General features: G+C 43.6%; 1 protein-coding gene and 2 long non-coding RNA genes across 4 annotated transcripts in view; 2 read left to right on the forward strand and 1 right to left on the reverse strand.

Moving 5' to 3' along the window:
* LOC119139693 (interferon alpha/beta receptor 1b-like) overlaps nucleotides 1-21398 on the reverse strand; it is a 198996-nt gene that overhangs the window by 76521 nt on the left and 101077 nt on the right. For both annotated transcript variants that reach the window (XM_037280628.1, XM_037280629.1), the window contains 4 exons: nucleotides 19342-19465; nucleotides 16185-16363; nucleotides 12592-12746; nucleotides 10339-10489 (listed from right to left, as the gene is read on the reverse strand). In XM_037280628.1, coding sequence (XP_037136523.1) covers nucleotides 10339-10489; nucleotides 12592-12746; nucleotides 16185-16363; nucleotides 19342-19465 — 609 coding nt within the window. The remainder of the gene's footprint in view (nucleotides 1-10338; nucleotides 10490-12591; nucleotides 12747-16184; nucleotides 16364-19341; nucleotides 19466-21398) is intronic.
* Nucleotides 107-613, forward strand: LOC119139745. The gene is made up of 2 exons (XR_005101443.1): nucleotides 107-176; nucleotides 532-613. It is a non-coding gene; the product is annotated as an uncharacterized LOC119139745 (long non-coding RNA).
* LOC119139725 lies at nucleotides 14024-19330 on the forward strand. The gene is made up of 2 exons (XR_005101424.1): nucleotides 14024-14316; nucleotides 18987-19330. It is a non-coding gene; the product is annotated as an uncharacterized LOC119139725 (long non-coding RNA).

Raw genomic sequence — 21398 nt, forward strand, 5'->3', positions numbered from 1 at the left:
GATGGGACAAAAATGCGCAAATGAAAAAATGCTTAAAAAAGGCATTTTTTTCTTTTTTTTAGTCTTGGAACGGATTAAATTTTTTTCCATTATTTGTAATGGGAAAAATAGATTCGGAATTCGACCAATTCACTTTTCGAACCGCCTTCTGGAATGGATTGTGGTCGAAAACCGAGGTTTGACTGTACAACAAAATTTCATTTAGCAACACCTCCCGTTAAAACAGCAAAATGATTGTGGTAGAAAGTCAAGTGCAGATAAAAGTTAAATGTGTTTATATATCTAAATACATTAAAACATGGACTATAAATAATCTCTGTCCAATGGTCCGTTTGCTGGAGATTGTAGTGTGTGTGTGTGTGTGCGTGTGTGTGTGCATGTGTGTGCGTGTGTGTGTGTGAGTGTGCGAGTGTGTAGTGGTCATGAATCCTGCAGCAGACTTCTCACAGCTTTCTCGTTCCAAAATCGAAGATTGCAAAAAGGATGGAAAAAAATATAGAGAACTGGAATGGATTGTGGTCGAAAACCGAGGTTTGACTGTACAACAAAATTTCATTTAGCAACACCTCCCGTTAAAACAGCTAAATGATTGTGGTAGAAAGTCAAGTGCAGATAAAAGTTAAATGTGTTTATATATCTAAATACATTAAAACATGGACTATAAATAATCTCTGTCCAATGGTCCGTTGGCTGGAGATTGTAGTGTGTGTGTGTGTGTGCGTGCGTGCGTGCGTGCGTGCGTGTGTGTGTGTGTGTGTGTGTGTGTGTGTGTGTGTGTGTGTGTGCATGTGTGTGCGTGTGTGTGAGTGTGCGTGTGTGTGAGTGTGTAGTGGTCATGAATCCTGCAGCAGACTTCTCACAGCTTTCTCGTTCCAAAATCGAAGATTGCAAAAAGGATGGAAAAAAATATAGAGAACACTTAAAGAAGTTATAGGTATGACCAAAGTAAATAAAACAGTTGGATTTCTCGAAATTGACAGTGCATATGTAACTAAACCATTTGATGTTGCTCATTATTTTAATAATTATTACATCAATAAAGTAAATAGTATAAAGAACCATATGCTGCCTGGATGCAGAAACCTTTCTGACTCCATCATTAAAAAAGAAAAGAGAAAAAGAAAAAGGATTTGGGAGAGGCAAGTGTTAGTTGAAAAGAATCATCCAGAGAAAGTTGCAACGATTCGTGCACCAGACCTGTTCAACGACACCTCTCAAACACTTCTGCAACATTTTGAAGAGGAGAGGTAAACAAACTTCACTCAATATATTTTTAATCAAACACCCCCTTCGTGACAAGAGTGACAACCGTAAAGCTAAAAAAACAACGCAGAGTATAGACTGAGTCAGGGGTCGGCAACCTGGGGCTCCGGAGCCGCATGCGGCTCTTCAGCCTCCTTATAGCGGCTCCCTTTGGCCTTGACAAAAAAAAAAAAAACTAACATAAATAAAGAGTATTTCTTAATTCATTTGTATTTACATATTATTAGTTTATTTTGTTGTGCAGTTATCTTGGAGTTTGAGTTGATACAATCCAATTTTTAAAAAGCTAAACCTATTTCTAATTCATAATTTGTCAACAAAATATAGGCTACGTCACATCAACGTCAACATCCCGCGCCTTTATCTGCTGGCAGCTTTTAGATTGTGTGAACCCGTGCGAACCTGTGTGCAAAGTTGTGAACCCTGAATAGCCATGAAAATACCCCGAAAAAGGAAACTTTCGGAAGAAAATAGAGAGTTTAATTCAGCGTGGACTTATTTATTTGCATTAACCGCCAACGACGCTGGCTTACCTGTATTCTCTTTCCCTGTCACACCGCTGGACATCGACCCATCCCTGCTGAACACAGTTGCATTCACTGGAGTAAGTAAGCCTGATCTAGAAATTGAACTGGCCGACATAGCGGATAAAGATTTATGGGGAAATAAGTTCAAATCACTGACGGCGGATATTGAAGAAGTCGCTCGTCAGAAGGTTACACTCGTTAAAGAGCACAAATGGAGTGATATGGAGAAAGTCCCCCAAACTTGTTTTTGAAACACGGAGTGCCATTCCTGACACGTATATTAACATGAAAATTTATGCATTTGGAGTCTTGTCCATCGTTGGCTCAACATACTTATGCGAGCAATTGTTCTCAAGCATTAACTTCATAAAGAACAAACACTGTTCCCGCCTCGTAGATGAGAGTCTACAGGCCTGTATGAAGATCAAAGTCACATCCTACAGCCCTGACATAGGGAAGATCTGCAGCGAAGTTCAGACACAGAAGTCACATTAAACAGGTAAGAATTAAATATAATTTAATAAGCTATTACTTTTCCTGGAAAAAAAAAATCTGACTCCGAGCTGATGTAGATTTTTTTTGTATGTTCAGGTGCTTCAGTTTATTGCTGGCTGAGCAAAAAACCCGAAGAGGACAAGAGAGCACTGACATGGACTTGTCAAGGACGGTCCTAATTTTATGTTTATTTTTAAAGCTCAGCTAAATGTTTTATTTTATAGTGGGCTACTTTTTGTTGTATTCAGTGGTTATAACAGCTAAAATAAAAAAAAGATGAGCACTTTTAAAAGTTTACAAGTTCTGTTATTTTATGCAGCTCCCTACAATATTTTTTTGGCAGACGAGGGGTCAAAATGGCTCTTTTGATAATAAAGGTTGCAGACCCCTGGACTGAGTGAAAGTGAGGATGATCCAAAAGTCGAGAGAGATAACTATAAAGGAAGTCAAGGATAAATTGCCATTAATTTTTTGTGAAAAGGGTTTAAAAGTAAAAAATAAAACTGTTGTCATGGTTTTTCTGTGTTTATTTTGTTACTGATTTTACTGTGTTTTACACCAGAGGGCCCCAACCACCGGGCCGCGGACCGGTATCAGTCCGTGGGTCATTTGGTACTGGGCCCCACAGAAAAAATATATAAATAAATGTCGCGTCTACAAAGAAAACTAAAACAAACTACGGTAGTCCGCAAGGGACAAAAAGCTAAACAACCACGGTTGTAATTCAACGTAATGGTGAGTTTTATTTTTTAGTGGTTTATATTTGTTTTTATGCTAGTCGTATCATTTTATTTCGGCGTATTTACCCCCCGGACTTTAAAGGCCGGTCCGTGAAAATATTTCTGACATGTAATAATAATAATAATAATTCATTCAATTTATATAGCAATAACCCAAAGACGCTTTACAGATAACAAAAAAAAAGGGGGGGGGTGTACGTATGGGGGGGGGGGAGACAATAGGATATAGTTAATAACAGGACATCGGTCAGCAGTGCAAAGGAGATGGATGGAGGAGCAGGAGGGGCGGGAGCGGAGGTTGTTGAAGTTGGCAGTACGGGAGGTGGGGGTGACGGGGGGTTGGTAGTCCAAAAAGAGGAGATGGGTGAGCCATCGGGGAAGTGCCGGTCCAGATGTTGGACCAGATGGACCAGATGGTGATGCCGGTCGACCTCGACTGCACCCGCTCGAACGGCAGGCCCCAACGCACCACGGCGGCACACAGCAGAGCCACGGTTGGCGAGCCCGCAGGGAGTGGTGCCCGCAGGGAGTGGAGCCCGTCGCCCGAGAACGCCAGACGGAAGGCCAGAGAGCCAGGCCAGAGCTGCCGTAGAGTCCACAGCAGGCGGCCACAGGCTCAGAGTCGGGAGGCAGGAGGGTCCGGTGGTGGTTTTGGCCAGTTGGCTGTTGGCTAGCTGGCTAACGTAGCTGGTAGTCCGAGGGAGAGGAAACAGATAGGTGAGAGCGGAGCTGCGGGAATGCGAAGTGGACGGAGGACAACACGAGAAAAATAAAAGAAGAGACGGGTGCACTGAAAACAGGAAAACGAAAAACAAGTAACGGACACGGTCCGGGACAGAAGCGGCAGTCAGCAAGTTTGACGCCAGCGTGCTCTAACCCGGAAGACAACAGACGGTGGGGGAGGTTTCAACCGTAACCGGTCCGTGGCGCAAAAAAGGTTGGGGATCGCTGTTTTACACATTGTAATAGGGCAAAAAGGGTGGCTTCTGGGATAGTCCTGCACGTATTCTTTGCTTTTAAGTCAAAGTCAAAGTCTGCTTTATTGTCAATTTCTTCACATGTCAAGACATACAAAGAGATCGAAATTGCGTGTCCTACTATCCCACGGTGACAAGACATTTCCCATTGATTCCTATGGTAAACATTGCTTCGACTTACAGTATGTACTTTTCTACCTACGAACCCAATTGCGGAACGAATTAAGTTCGTAAGTAGAGGTATCACTGTATAATGTGGATAGCACAAGAACCTGCTTGACATTGGCACTGGCCCAAGGACATATTTAGAAGGACACAAAAACAACGATAATGTCACGTGCCTAAGTCACCTGCCATCCATGCACAGTAAAAGGCCAGAGCTCACACGGCGACGGGGGATCCGCGTGACCTCGACCCGTGCTGGTTCCCCTATTCTCAATAAGTTCTTGCTTCAGGCTCAGTTCCTTTTCCTGAATGGGGATAGGAAAGTGACATCGCTAGTGGACTCCGGGGCTGAGGCCAGCATTGGCCTGGCTCGTCATTGGGGCATTAAGTCCCTTCCGCTGCTGTCCACCTATTCCAGCTCATGCCCTGGATGGCTGTTTGATCGGCGAGGTGACGTCTGTCACGGCACTGGTAACCATGCTCCTCTCTGGTAACCATAGTGAGATTTTTCAATTCAACCTTCTGCCCGTTCGAGGCTTGCCACTCATCCTGGGACACTCTTGGCTGCAACAGCACAACCTGGTCATGGACTGCGAGAATGGTTCATGGCGTGCCGGCTGAGCAGTGGGCCAGCTGAGCGGCGGGCCGGTTGAGCAGCGCGTGGGCTGAGAGGCCGCCATGGCAAGCCTCCTTGCTGAGTGGCTGGCTGGCCAACGCCATCTGCAGCAAGCCTCCTTGCTGAGCGGCAGGTTGGCTGACACGGTCCATGGAAAGCCTCATCACTGAGCGGCGGGCCTAATTTTTTTCACCCCTCGGGAATGGATGTACGTTGATCTTTTCTTTCAGCGTGTTGCTACACCCAGCCTCAACACATCTGTTACAACACATCTTAACTGCCTTAAACGTAAAAAAAAAATACTGTACAGTGAACCCTTATTTTTTGTGGGGGTTACGTTCCAAAAAGAAAGATAGCTGAAATCCGAGAAGTAGTACCGTAATTTTCGGACTATAAGTCGCACCGGAGTATAAGTCGCACCAGCCGTAAAATGCCCAAAAAAGTGAAAAAAACCATATATATGTATATAAATCGCTCCTGAGTATAAGTCGCACCCCCACCCAAACTATGAAAAAAAACCGCGACTTATAGTCCGAAAATTACGGTACCCTTTATTTTTATTTATTTTTTTATTTTTTTATTATTATACAATGAAATACTCTTCTCTGCTCTTGCATGCTGGCCGGCTGACGCGCCCCCGCCCCAGCGCATCCGCACAAGACTTTTATAATTTTATTTTTATACACTCTATTGTACTTTTAAAGATGTTATTGCAATTTGAACACTTTTTTTTTTTTATAAACATTTTTAAGTGTAAAGGTGTCACGGCTCCACTCTGCTCTTGCCGTGCTGACCGGCTGACGTGCCCCAGCAGCCCAGCACGAGGGCATCCGCACAAGGCATTTATCATTTTATTTTTAAACACTATTGTATTGTTAACCATTTAAACATTTTAAACTGTAAACGTGTCACGGATCCACTCTGCTCTTGCCGTGCTGACAGGCTGACGTGCCCCCGCATCCCAGCGCGAGGGCATCCGCACATTGCTCAGAGGCACGCCCTTGCTATTAGTGCTCATTATCGGCCGCTGTCCCAAATCCTAGACGCCAGTGCTTTTATCCTACATGCGCGGCAGCTAGCCACGCACCCGGCGCTTGTCCTCAGTGCACGCCCCGTGCTATCAGCGCTCATTGCCGTTGTCCGGATTGTTTCTGCACGGCGGTGCATTTTTCCTTTGTGCGCGGCTGTGTTACGTCTCCGCTCTCGCCCTGCTGGTTGGCTAACGCGCCCCTGTGCTAGACAACTGAGGCACGCGTCACCAATACGGAACTGCTAACGTCAGTCATCACCATTTCGAATTGGAATCAACCTCCCATCTATCCAAGACTTGTACCTGTCCAGGACCAGGAAACGTGCAAGTAACATCTCTACAGACCCTTCTCACCCAGGTTGCAGTCTGTTTGAACTACTACCCTCCGGACGGCGTTATAGAGCTCTATATGCCAAAACCACCAGACACAGAGACAGCTTCTTCCCCCAGGCTGTTGCTCTGATGAACTCACACCACTCTTAGAGTCTCAGAGTCATTGCTGTGCAATAACATCCTGCTCTCCACACCTTTTTTGAATTGTCTACACTGTTTGTACTATGTGTCCTCTCTGCATCCATTGCAGCCTGGTCATCCTGGAAGAGGGACCTTCCCATCTGTGGTCTCTTCTCAAGGTTTCTAGTTTCCCCTAGCTGGAGTTTTGAGTTTTTCCTTGCCCTCCTGGGAGTTTAAGATCAGGGGATGTTTGAGAATATTTGTCATTTTTCACATGTCCTGAGTGTTGTTAGTCACCAAAATGTTGAACAGAGGCTGTGATGTACCGAAGTCAAATTCCTTATTTGGCGCGCTCAAACATCCATCCATCCATCCATCCATTTTCTGTACCGCTTAGTCCCCACGGGGGTCGCGGGCGTGCTGGAGCCTATCCCAGCCGTCATCGGGCAGTAGGCGGGGGACACCCTGAACCGGTTGCCAGCACACAGAGACAAACAACCATACGCACTCACACCTAGGGACAATTTGGAGTGCTCAATCGGCCTACCAAGCATGTTTTTGGGATGTGGGAGGAAACCGGAGTGCCCGGAGAAAACCCACGCGGGCCCGGGGAGAACATGCAAACGCCACACAGGGAGGGCCGGAGGTGGAATCGAACCCGCACCATCCTAACTGTGAGGCGGACGTGCTACCCAGTCCTGTCAATCGTGAACTTATCTGATATAAGTGACCGGCTCTCCGTTGAAAGGTTAAAATTCTGTACTTTAGCCCCTCTGCAGTAACGCAGTCTGTAGAGGAGACGAGAATTGATTTAAGCCGGTACGGAAAGAAGATTCGTTCCGAGTCTAACCGCTGTTCAGGTAACCAATCTATTGTTAGATTAATTCCGTCATTTCCGGACGCCAGTCCCGCTGAAATCAAAGAAACCCGAGGGTTGAGTAACTACTTTGTCGAGACCCAGGATCTCCTCGATCACGGCCGTTTCAGCGGCTCTCCTTTCCTATAAAGATTGTTGCTTTTGTTCTCCGCTCGGAATAGGTTAGCAGTCTTTGTTAAGACCGCGGGAACTCGTTTTCACTAGCGTACACTCACACTAGCTGAGCTTAAGTTAACGGTTTCGAACCAGATTCTGACACTCCCTGATGTCAAGGATTACAGCTGTCTTCATTTAAAAAAGAACTGAACGGTTTAAAGTATGACTATGATAGAGAAACAAGAGATTTAAACCATAAAAGATCAAAATAATCATTAATCGAAATTAAATGATTATAGAGTAGAAATTTAATGAATAAGCAAGAAAGAGAATTACAAGTTTCAATTGTTCGAACAACTAACAATAATTTCCACTCACCATTCTCAATAGAGCAAAAATGATTCAGTCTCGAAGTTCTCTCGATTGAAAACTCAAAAATATAGTAAAAAAGGGTAAGAGGCTAGAGGTCTAAAATGCTGTTTGGTGGAAAAGTCGAGTGATCAGTTCTCCTTGTTCCAAAATCCGAATTCTGTTTAAAAGAACAGGCTGGCCTAAAGAATGGAGATGACGACGCCCTAAAAATGGCTCCTCTTTCCTGCACCGAGGTCTGCATCTCCTAGCCTGTCTTTGAGCTTAGTTTTTGACTAAGTCCAATTTGAAGATAGTATAAATTCATTTTAACGGACCTAGGGTTAATCTCAGAAAGAATGAAATCTATCTTTGTCTAATCGGCGTTCTCGACCCACGGCAGTAGCCGCAGGGGCATAGCCCTGACGGGCAGAGCCCTCCGGGTGAGAGAGAGCCCTTTGTCCGAAGGAACCTTTTATACCAGTCCAGTTCGTGAGTACTATGCCTGCTTGGTCACGTTCCAGTTTTTTTCCATGACGTCATACATTGGCCTCAGATTACCCAAATGCTTCCAGAATAGACTGCACCTGCATCTCAGCCGGTCTCAACCGGATTCAACCAGATGAGGTGACCATGTTCTCACGGAAGTAACAATTTTCTCAGGGAGGCTTCATCCTGTTTCCCACTCCCAAATCTTGTCAACTGTCCATCAACGTGACATTTGCAAATGTTTTTTCTCTGACTTGTGTTCCGTCAAACAGCATTTTGTTTAGGCTTCAACTGGATGCACGTGACCGAGGTCACGCTCACATTCAAACATTCATGTGTAAATGGAACATCAATATTACATAAATGTTTGATACTGATCAACCATCGTGACAATACTAACACATACTTTCACAATAGTCAATTTACCACAATCATAACTATGATCGTGGATTCTCTTAGTTAGCAGGTTAAAACAATCAAGCATCTTCAAAACGTATTTTTACAAGCTGGTGACCTCTAGGTCAAGCTCAAGCGTGGGATTGCAGTCTTCCACCCACGGTATCACTGTCAGCCCCTTGTCCTTACTCAACTCTTAATACATTCATGTGTAAATGAAACATCAGTGATATGATGCTGCTCAAGTTGCTACTAACTATGCAATATTGCAAAACAAAATAAAGTATATTGCAGCTTACTCTAACTGTGATTAACATGTCTCATTCTCATTACCTAACGATGAGCATGGGCTTCCCTAGTTAGCAAATTAAAATATTCAAGCAGTTTCACAGTATATTTTAGCAAAACAAAATAATATAACATAATCCAAAATTGTGTGTTGCTGTGCTTCAGAACAAGTCTTCATCTAATCGATGACTTTTTAAACTATTAATTTACTATGTTAGGTCAATCTGACTTTGGCACCATCTTCTGGTGAAATTTGGAACGGGAATGGAGGTTTACTGGTTCAACCAACAAATTCCCCTTCACCAATTTAACAATAGTTAATTTTGAAGAACTAACTTTTAAGTAACCCCTACTCAGGCCCCCTTCTTCAGGTCCTCCATGTCAAGCTTTGAAATTTGGAATTTCATTTTAGCCAATTCGTCTGGGCCAAATCCAATACACTCTCACGCACCATCTTTTACCATCCTATCCACCATGTAACTCGACAGTACCCTCCTAACTGTGAGGCGGACGTGCTAACCAGCCGCGCAAGACTTTTATAATTTTATTTTTAAACACTTTATTATACTTTTAAACACTTTATTGTATCTTTAAATACTTTTTAAATAGCTTTAAAAAAGCTTGCTATGCCCTTCTGCTTTGATGACGTACGACACGAGCTTGCTGACCGGCTCGTCAGCTTGCCTCGTAGTCCTGCTCTGCCGGCATTCCAGCCCTCCTTGCTTCCTTTAAACTCTCCCCAAATAAAGAGCCCATGTTGCATTTGGTTGTCCTGCCTCGTTTGTGACAAAAAAACAAAGCGCGTATCAGAGATGCTGCTGATTCTGCTGACACAAATGAAGTGGAGGAGTGGATGAATACGTAGCAGGAGATTGAGATGAAGCCTGGTTAGAGCTGCTCTTACAGCTCTAAGCCAATCATCAGCAAGGATACAGATCAACATGTTCCCATTGGTCTCCTACCGGCCAATAGTGTGCTGTAAAGTCATATGGGCAGACAAAGCCCCGCACGCCGCAAAAAGCCGCGATGCACCGAATATATCCGCAATATTTGTTTTCATAAAAATCCGCGATGCACCGAGGCCGCGATAGGTGAACCGCGAAGTAGCGAGGGATTACTGTATTCCAAAACAACAGGACATTGACATAGCATAGTAAGCAAGCCAGAAAACAAGCGTAACATGCCTTCACTTCCTTCTCTGACGTAGTCAGGCTGATGTGTCAATCAAGCAGACTCCACCCAAAGAGTGGCCGTCAGTAATTCCACCGGCATTTTGTGCCAAAATACCGTTAAATCAAAGTCAAAGTCAAAGTCTGCTTTATTGTCAATTCCTTCAGGGAGGGGAGTGAAGCACCAATAATCTTACCAGCCGTGTTCACTATGCGCTGCAGGGCCTTTTAAGTTATTTTTCCAGGGACGAATTATCGTACTGAAATAATTTTCTAAAACAGACCTATCATATAAGTGCCAACGTTGGACCCGCTTTACTGTCCCATTAATCATTTCAGGTTACAGATAGATTAAAACCTTTGCAGAAAGTGAAAACCTAAAATAATCTGACTTGAAAATGACACTTACCATTGGTGGTGCTCTCACAAACTGTACTGCTCGGATCGCTGGGCTTGGTGTTGCCTTCTGCAATGATTTGAACCTGGACACAATACTTCGTCCCGGGGTCCAGGTCATTTAGAAATATTTGATTTTGCAGTACACTGCTGATGTGTTTTGCCTGGAAGAAGCAAAAAAGTGGGGAGTCCAGTGTTAACAGATGACAGAGCCAGTGACAACAGCAGATGGGAGGAGAGAAAAAGAATGGGGGGGGTGCAAACATGACTGGAACAAAAGGCAAGTTCGTGGATAAAAAAAAGAACTGGGTATTTCTGTTGCACTTTGTTTATGCTAGAATAATAAGAGAACTAGCGTGTTCTAATATCAGTGTTAACAATTTTGGAATCCGTAAAGCTGAGTTGGTTTTAAAATAAAATATCACGAGAATTTTTTATCTGGCGTGACCTTTAAGTAGCACAGAAATATTTACAGAAAATATCATGAAAATATCATCCTGACATCGCCTTTATCGCCTTTTCGAATTGTATCGTTCCAAGAAAGTGAACTATCAATTTGTGTCGAACCTTTAGGCCAGTGTTTCCCAACCTTTTTTCATTCACGGCACACCTTTTCATTGGAAAAAATCTCGAGGCACACCACCAACAAAAATCTGTTAAGTGTTACACCAGCTTCTATATTAAAATCAGTTATATTACAACAAAAGACGTAAAGTTCTATTCCTATATATGTATGGAGAGTCGATTAATTGAAGAAAAATAAATACTAAATATTCTTTAAATTGTATTTCTTTTGTAAATAAAAGTGACAGTTTTTGAAAAAAGGTTTTAGACAGCATAAGGAATAAATTATTGAAAGTGATTGTGATCAAAATCCAAAAGAATCAATATGACTTTGTTTACTGTTTTAGACTAGCTCTATAAATATTGCGACATTAAGAACAAAGTCACTTTTAAAGACGCTCTGCTGTTCTGACAGCGGCTGAGTGGCTATCACAGTCGAGGTGTCTCGACTTGACTGTGTATTTTATGTTGGTGAAAAATGAACAATCCAGGTTCTCCCATTGAACTACCTGCTCTGATTTCCATCGGACCGAAAACGCACCACAGCCGTCATAGTGTCACTGTTAGTAAAAGCACACAGCAACACACACAAACTGAGTATGTGCCGATGCCACAACATGAAACCTCAAGATTCTCCGATTTGCCCCGCATGCACAATTAGCAAGTGGCTGACCAGGCCTTGTGCTAACTGACCAGTGGTTTGGCCAACCTGTTTACAATGCGCTCCGTAATTAATGTTGGACAATTTCCCACGGCACAGCTGAACATCTCTCACGGCACACCAGTGTGCCGCGGCACACTGGTTGGGAAACACTGCTTTAGGCCTTATATCAACATGCATCGAATTGATTAAAAAAAAAAAAAAAAGATCATCACACCCCTTCTACGTACCTAGCTACCTACCTACCAACCATAGTCAATTCTTCGATACCGGAGCAAAGGATTCTGCTACGGCACTGCTGGAATAGACGAAGGTAAACACGAAATACTCAATAATACTTGGACTATTGTCATTTAGTCCGTTATCTATTGTAGTAATTACGAGCAGAAACACAAATAGTGTGACTGTGTGTGGTTTAATGACTTCACCGCACTGAAAGCGGTTATCTCTTTAAAGCAGGTAAAACAACGTAGGTGGTTTATTTACAGAAAGTATATTCATTTTGTAAGCCACTGTAATATTCAGTTTGAACATAAAGTAGCAAAAATAATCAAGCATTTCCTTTTGAATAAATTTCACCTGAATATTTCTAAAAAGACTACTGTTAGCGATAAAATACAAATGGCTTACATTACAGCCTCATATAATCAACTGATGAACTCTGACTATTTTGAGGAATGTATTTTGATTGACAACTGTTCCTGATGGACATTTGGACAGTTTCAAGTGAAGAAATGTGAAATCTCGCTCCAACATCCGCTACACAGAAGTGCAGTGTCTCCTGCCATTCCACCGCCACCTATTCGGGTAAATTTCCTTTTACATAACATATAGGACACTTGAATTGACTTTGACTTTGTTACTCATTTTGTGTTTGCATGTCAATAGGTAAATGTTTACGAGGGCATGCTGGAGCCTATCCCAGCTGATTTAGGGCAGTAGTGCTTATCCTCACTAAGATTGTTGATGTGCTGGAGTCCATAAAATACATTTCACAAACGGTTAAACAGATGCTCACTATACTGAGTTAATTGAGCTCACCTTTTCATTTTGGCCATCTTCCCAGTAGGTGATGTTGTAGGTGGCAGTACCATAGACACTCCTGAGGTCTGAGATTGAAAATGTTGGATCTTTAACTGAAATTCCAATTGTAGCCCCATTGGAAATGAGTGACACATTGGGTGAACCAATCATAGCTAAACAGAAAAAGAAAATAAGGAGAGAAGTGGCTGAGGAGAGCGATGTTTGGGCTTCCCTGCTGAAGCTGCTGCCTCTAAGACCCTGGATAAGTGGTAGATAATGGATAGATGTATGGACATTTGCCAAGTGATGACATAATGAGCACATAACACTATTAACTACTCTTGGGATTCCAGATCATTCCCACTGGGACCTGGCATCATAGTTTGATGATCGCCTTTATTGTGTTATTGCCTTGCTGCAGCATGTCTTAGGCACTCAAGTGAGAGGGGTGAAACTGTCAACTAACCACTGTGGTGAACTGCCTCTGATAATGGGGAAAGATCTGACCTGGCAGACCTAGGTTCTGCAGGGAAAATGTGTCTGAGTCCCCTATCAGGAAGTTTCAACCCCCACCTCCGTCAGAGATTTGTCCAGGTCTGGGGGGAGGTGGGATCATTGGGTCTGAGTCGACCATATTTTGCTCCTACATCTTTGAAGCGGCTGATTGGAGCTGTGGCTCTAAGGTGCTTGGTCCCCGTCATGGCGGCAATCCCCAAACCCGCTGGGTTTACCAACGGTAAGGGACGTCGTCCAGCTGAAGGAGTCCTATACGGCCTTTTTGGCCTGTGGGAGTCAGAAAGCAGCTGTCCAAGCGGAATGGAGCCAAAAACTAGAGCATTGGCGAGGACATGAAAAACCACTTTCGGATGACTTAGAGCAGTGGTCCCCAATCACCGGGCCGCGGACCGGTACCAGTCCGTGGTTCACTTGGTACCAGGCCGCCAAGCCGCACAGAAAAAAATTAAAATAAATAAATATATATATATATATGTATATATATATACATATATATATATATTTTGTTTTTTTTAGGTTTTTGTTTTTTATCGACGATCAATTAATTCTGGTCAAGACGCTCGTCCCAGTCGCGTGACGTTTCCCCAGTCGAGCCCGCAAAGCTAGCAAAAATGAGTAAGAATTTATTTAGAATAATATAAAAAATTTGGCGATTCTCTCCCAATTACATCCGTCGGTGCATCTGTGTCTCTTGACAGGTTAATTCAGGTCAAGACGCTCATCCTGGTCATGTGACATGTCACCCCAGTCGAGCCCGCGAAGCAAGCAAAAATGAGCAACAAACAGAGCTATTTGGAAAGCTTCTTCGGAAGGGAAAAAAGCTCAATGAGGAGACGAAAGAAGAAGAGGCTACAACTTCTAGGTAAAGGAAAGCTTAAAAGAAAATTTCTGGAGTCCTACTTAAAATATGGATTTACCGCCACAGGTGACTCTGACGCGCCAAGCCCACTCTGCATATGTGGCGACAGGCTAGCTAACAAGACAATGAAGGGTTCAAAACTGCTTCGGCACATGGTCGCCACAAAAGCGCTGAAAACCCTGCTTCCTTTTCCAACAACCTATCTTTGTGAAGCTGGATTTTCTGCAGTTAGAGCAACCAAAACAAAGCTGCGGAGCAGATTGGACATCAACAGCACACTTCGGGTGTCATTGTCTCCGATTAAGCCTAGATGGGACCGGCACGTTTCTGAGAAACAAGCTCAGTGCTCCCACTAATTCAACGTAATGGTGAGTTTTATTTTTATGTGGTTTATATTTGTTTTTATGCCAGTCGTATCATTTTATTTCATCGTATTTATATATTATAAATGTATTATTTATTTCAAGATTCAAGATTCAAGCCATATTGGCCATGTTTGAGCATGGCAAACAAGGAATTTGACTTCGGTACATCTCAGCCTCTGTTCATCATTTAGGTGCAAACAACACTCAGGACATGTGCGAAAATTGACAAATATTCTCAAACATCCCCTGATCTTATTCTATAAATGTATTATTTATTTATATAAAGGCCGGTCCGCGAAAATTTTTCTGACACGTAACCGGCCCGTGGCGCAAAAAAGATTGGGGACCACTGACTTAGAGGAAAGTCTGGTCCACCATCTGCCATCTCAAGACGGGGACACAGTGAACCATCAACATTGTGTACAACCCTTTTTTCACCACAGAAACTTTTTGAGGAACTTTTCAACTTACCGTGATAAATTGAGTTGGCCCTCAATTTCCTTCCATCCATTGTCTAAACCGCTTTTCCTCACGAGTCACTGGTGTGCTGAAGCCTATCCCAGCTGACTTCAGGCAGTAGATGGGGGACATCCTGAACTGGTTGCAAGCCAATCGTAGGGCACATATACAAAATCAGCCATTTGCACTCACACGGGTAATTCAGAAAGGTCAATCAGCCGACTAAGCATGTCTTTGGAATGTGGAAGGAAACCTGAGTATCCGGAGCAAACAGGAAGAACACGCAAACTCCCCACAGTACGGCGTACAGAGCCGGAATCGTACCCATTACCGCTGAACTGTGAGGCAGTGTGCTAACCAGTGCACCATTGTGATGCCTTCACTAAAAACATTTACCTGGTTGATTACCCGGGTCTTTCTACCAAATCACTAGACCAGTGGTTCTTAACCTTGTTGGAGGTACCGAACCCCACCAGTTTCATATGCGCATTTACCGAACCCCTCTTTAGTGAAAATAAATAAATAAAATTTCAAATTCAAGACATAGATGTTTTTACTGGTGCACAAAATGAGCTGTGCATGAACGTCACCTTGTTCAAAGAACAAAACCAACACAATGCATGAACTCACAACAAATGACCTTTGTGAGACCAGTTCAGATATGTGTCATCACCAATTTACACGATAAATCAGGTGTGTTCTGACCTCCGCAGTGGAGGCTCTGCCGAACCTCTGAGACCGACTCACCGAAGTCCGAGGGTTCGATCGAACCCAGGGTAAGAACCGCTGCACTAGACGTAGAAATTCCAAAATAAACGACAACCCGATTCAAGACTTCAAACCAGCGGTTCATTTTGTGACTAAAAAATATGTTTGTGGACAATGAGGAAGAAGAAGATTTTGAAAGCTCAGAATGGAGGACTAATTTTAATCGAGGCTGTTTCAAACGCACCGGTCCCTGGGGATAGGGCAGAATTTTAAAAAAATTATACTGAATGTTTATAGAAATCAAATCAACTCAAGTTTATGTGAAAGCCACAAACGTAAGCTCTCAAATTATTTTGGAATTGTGATTCCATTGGCTGCGATTAGCTGGCAACAAGTTCAGGGTGTGTCCCCCGCCTACTACCAGAAGACAGCTGGGATAGGCTCCAGCATGCCCGTGGCCCTTGTGAAGACAAGCTGTTAAGAAAATGGATGGATGTTCCCATTTGCTACAGGGGCTAAGATATCAATTATTTATTAGGCGTTGACAATATTGTTGCATTTCCAGTAAAATGTCAGCTTTTCTGGAATGCTTCTAAAGTTGCCCTAAGGTTTTAGAGGCGTGTTTTATAAGGCGCTTTAGGCTTTAATGAGTCACACGTCCCTAATATGAATATAAAATACTTTATTTAAAAAAATATACTCACTATCACTTTCCAAGGTAATCGGTTTACTTTCCACCCAAGAAGAGTGGTTTTCCCCTTGCTGTGCCCGTACTCTGGCTTTATACCTTCCATACACACTGAGGAAGGTGTTCAGGCTGCTGAAGTCACATTCAAGGGTTGAGATGTTGACACAACCTACATGACATATTCGGACAGAGGTACTGTGGAGAAAACACAATACTGTTAAAAAAAATCATGCTGTATTTTCCACACCGTAAGGCAGGGGTCCCCAACCCCCTGTCCGCGGACCGGTACCGGTCCGTGGGTCACTTGGTACCTGGCCGCCAAGCCGCAGAGGAAAAAAATATATATTTTTTTTTTATCGATGATCAATTCATTCTGGTCAAGACGCTCGTCCCGGTCACGTGACATATCCCCAGTCGAGCCCGCCAAGCTAGCAAAAATGAGTAAGAATTTATTTAGAAAAATATAAAAAGAATTGGCAATTCTCTCCCAATTACATTCATCGCTGTGTCTCTTGACACAAAACACTCGTCTCGGTCACGTGACATGTCACCCCAGTCGAGCTCACGAAGCAAGCGAAAATGAGCAAGAAACAGAGAAGTTTGGAAAGCTTCTTCGGGTTGAAGTTTTTTCATGAACGTTTTAGCAAACTCGCCATCTGTGAATGGTTTTCCGTTCCTCACTATTGCTAAAGCTCCAGCAAAGCTAGCGGAATTATAGTTAGCTTGCCGGGTCCATACGCGGAGTTGCTGCTGGCTAGCTTGCACCCCGCTCTTGGCACGCTTTCTTTCTGCTGCCTCCCGCAGGGTATTTTGGTGCAAAGGTAGCATGGCGTGTGTCGAAGTGCCGCTTTACATTCGACCGTTTCATAGATGCAATTTTGTCATTGCAAATTAGACACACCGCAGATTACTGCTCTCTCCACAAAGGCAAATTCTTCGGTCCATTCATTCTGAAATGTACGATACTCGTCATCTTTTTTTCTTTTTGCCATCTTCTTTTTTTTGTTAAGGGTTAGCTTTGAGCTAATGACCGAGCAGCTTGATTCAAAAGGAGGCATTTTACCTGTAGGCTATTATCCAATTAAAACAATGGACAGTTGCTCCTCAGCTCCTGAGCTAATGACCAAGCAAACTAATACTAAAGGGGGCGTTTACCTGTAAGCTATTATCCAATTAAAACAATGGACAGTTGCTCCTGCAGCGGACTGCAGCCCTGAACAGGATTTGGCCGCGGAAAATCAATGGCTGGATTAAAACAAGTGATAATATGTTTCATCTGAAGAGCCGAAATCTGCGAGCCAGATGCAATCATCAAAAGAGCCACACCTGGTACGCGAGCCACAGGTTCCCGACCTATAAGTGATCAAGTCACCACAAAAATCACAAAAAATCCATCAATACGCCACACCGGACAACAAGCCGCAGGGTTCAAAACTTGACCAAAAAGTAGCGGCCTATAGTCCGGAAATTACAGTACTTTAATCTAAACTAAAACTTAAACTTTCAAAGCCGCCCCCCTCCCCCATCTTGGACTTCCTGACCATACTCCAGGCTGTTAGGATCCTGAACTCTCTCCCCCCTTCTGCGTAGCGTCCTGTACTTTTGCGCTATATTCCGACTGTCTGCTGTATGCACACTTATTATTCGTTGTTTGTGCCTTCTTGTTTTTATTTTGTGTTGTTTGCTTGTATGTATGACGTGTACTATGTCTTGTCACCGTGGGATAGTGGAAACGTAATTTCGATTTCTTTGTGTGTCTTGGCATGTGAGCAGATTGACAATAGAGCAGACTTTGACTTTGACTTACTAGTATAGTTGATCACTTCACATGTTATTCTCACTTTAAACCGCATGAGGGTGCACTAGGCCTGTGGAATAATTGGAGCCGCCACTGACAATGAGTCTGATTCCATTCACTGACTTCCGGACTCAGGAGTTGTTTATAACACAGAGGACAGAGATTGACACAGAGGACGAAAATTTTGATGGATTTAATGATTTGAAGTGACACGGATGGTTTGATAAACTTGTTATTTATGTTATAGTTATTTGATATATAGTTTATTTAGTGTAGCAACTTGTATATTGTTAGAGTTCAGTAGTTTCCGATTGTCTAGGAGGGCCGTGAAGAGAGATCCGGGGTGCTTTGTTAGAGTGAGCCAACAGACATATGTTGAGCTCTTGTTTTGTGAAATAAAGAGCCGGTTACCAAATCCACGACTTGCCTGGTACTTTGGTAATGCTACAATATAGTTATATAGATCTGTGGAATAATTGGAGCAGCAACTGACGACAAGTCTGACGTCTGACGTACGTCCGGAGTAAGCAGCTGTATGTGTGTTTTTTTTTTTAAGTGACACAGAGAACGAAGATTTCAATGGATTTAATGATTTGGAGTGACACGAATGGTTTTATAAAATTTTATTTATGTTTTAGTTATTTAATATATAGTTTATATATAGTTATATGGGCCTGTGGAATAATTTGAACTGCAGCTGACAACGAGTCCGACGTCATTGCCGCATGCACTTCCGGGTTCAAAAGCGGATTTAGTGATTTGGAGTCACACGGATGGTTTGATAAACGTGTTGTTTATGTTATAGTTATTTGAATAATGTTAATGTTAATGTTATGTCAGGCACGTTCTCAACTCCTCGTTTGTGTTTATGTAACGTTAGCGTACCGTATCGTTTAGCCTGTTATTGCCTGTTCATGTCTGTTTTGGTGTTGGATTTTTACAAATAAAGTTCTCCCAAAAATGCGACTTGTACCCCGGAGTGACTTATATATGTTTTTTCTCCTTTATTATGCATTTTAGGACTGGTGCGACTTGTACTCCGGAGTGACTTATAGTCCAGAAAATACGTACTTGCTGCAAGAATAAGGTCATTTACCCAAATGATCATTACGACATTCTCATTGTCAGATTTTTTACTGTAAATACAAGAGCCTGCTGTAATTTTAACAAAATAATTTTCAATTAAGTAGTCATGAAGCATTTTATTACAATTTTGCCCTGACTGCTTCAGACCATACCATGTTACTTGTTGAGTTTACACACCATTTTGTCCTGTATTTGACTTGACCTTGAACCCTTCAATGGGTCGAAATGTTCAAGGAAAATTTTGGCCTATTAAATAAAGTGTGTTGATGTTCAGATCACACTGACTTACTTGCATTCTGTGGTGTAGAAAATGTCACCGGTTACCCCCTCAGGTGAATCCCACCTCAGCACCAAATTCATGTTCATGGAGGTTAGACGGACATTTCTGGGTGGGCTGAGGACAGCTGAAGCCACTAAACAGTCAGAAACACACGTCACGTTTTATAATGTCAGTATCATGGTGCATCACAAACAATGTTCAAGTTGAATAATTAATGACTAGCATAACAGATATACAGTGGATATAGAATGTCGTCAAACCCAGGTTGAAATGCCAGGTTTTGTGACAAAGAGTCTATTGCAGTTTGACACTGACTCTGCAACATGCTTCGAAACAATGGTGTAGATTTCCATAGAAATACGTCGATGCTTGTTTCATATGACATACCATATGACGAGAAGCACCAACTGCTTCATTGCCTGAATGAATATTCTGACCAGGGCTGTGGACTCGGTCGGATTTTTGCACCGAGTCCGAGTCCGGCCTCTTGACCACGAGTCCGAGTCCGGCTGTCCATTTTTTCTGTTAATTCATGTGACTGCTTAGTCTTTATTCAAGGCTAATTTAGATCAAAATCTAAATAATTACAACAGTTTTGTGATGGCTTTGTCTTTATTAAACATATAAACGAAATACAATAAACAGATACTTTCAAGTTTCAATTCAACGACTTGAGTTTGTTCTTAGGAACAAAATCGCCTCAACCAAGTCAGCCTTCATCGCGCCGCGCTGATCAGACATGATAAACTTGAGCCCGGAAAACAGGCGCTCTACGCTGACTTGGCTGATTGGCATTGCTGTTAGTGTCCGAGTCGCTGCCTTGAGGCCGGACGGATAACGATCAGCTGTAACAAATCGGCTCTCTTTCATTCGACCAAGTGCCAACATTGCCCCAATTTCTTCATCTATGTCGGTTGGCGATGTGGCGGCCGACAAACGCTGGCGGCGCTCAATGCTGTCAAGTTCTTTTTCAAACTCATCCTCCTCCGTCGATGTGGAGCCATCAACCTCGGCCTCCATCGACGGCCCCTCCAGGTGCTGGTGGGTACGAGACCGGATTCGCCTCACAACGGCACGGAGGCCATTCTTGGCGCGCTCCATCTGCTCTTCGCTGAGGAGAATGCGGTAACGCGCATCGACGAAGACGGCTGCCAGAAAAAAATCATTGTCGAAGAGCTTGTCCTCTCGTTGCTCCATTGAATTGGCGATTGGTGAAGCCAGAGGGGGCTGCTTGCGCAACGCTGCCTTCAAGGCCGACCACTCCTTGAGAAAGCTGCCGGGGGTGATTGAGGCCGACTGGAGCTTGACCGTGACATCGTATGGCATCTTGAGGATCGTGGCCAAGGTCTCAAGCTTCTTCCATTCTGACTCGTTAAGGAGAAGTTCCGGAGAAGCAGCCGCCAAGTCCTGGACATGCTCTCGTAGATGAAGGAGCCGTTTTGTCATGAGGTAGGTGCTTCCCCAACGGGTGGGCACATCGACGACAGGGAGAAGACCTCCTCGACGACGGAGGACAGCAAGCAGATTGGGGGTCCGCAGTCTCTTCACCACCCGTCGGACTTTATCCAGTAGTTTCATGACATGCTCCGCCTTCAATCCGTCACGAATTGCCAGTTGCAGCGTGTGAATAGCACAGCGCATGTTATGAATCATTCGAAAATCAGCATCCTGAATCCCAGCGAACTTCTCAAGCTGGACCTCGTCGTCCAGATTGACGCCCCCCTCGTCCTCATCCATTTCGTTTTCAGTATCATCAGCATCTTCGTCGTCCTCATTGATGAGCCGCACGGCTTTGCTCATGGTCGCTGCGTTATCGGCGACGATGGAGAGGACATGCAGGTCAAAATCCTTGATGACGGCGTTGATGACATTCTTGACCGCCTCACTGTCATGCCCCCCGTCGGTGTCCTTGATGGCAAGAGTCTTGATTTTAATCTCCCCGTCGCGGAAGTACTGGACGTTGATGCCCATGTAATTCCGCATGAGCCTGGTGGCGGCGTCTGCCTTGATGAATACGCATTCCTGGCTCAGCTCCGACTTGATTTCCTCCTTCAACCTGTCGGCCT

This window comes from Syngnathus acus, chromosome 21 (assembly GCF_901709675.1).
Source record: "Syngnathus acus chromosome 21, fSynAcu1.2, whole genome shotgun sequence".
NCBI lineage: Eukaryota > Metazoa > Chordata > Actinopteri > Syngnathiformes > Syngnathidae > Syngnathus > Syngnathus acus.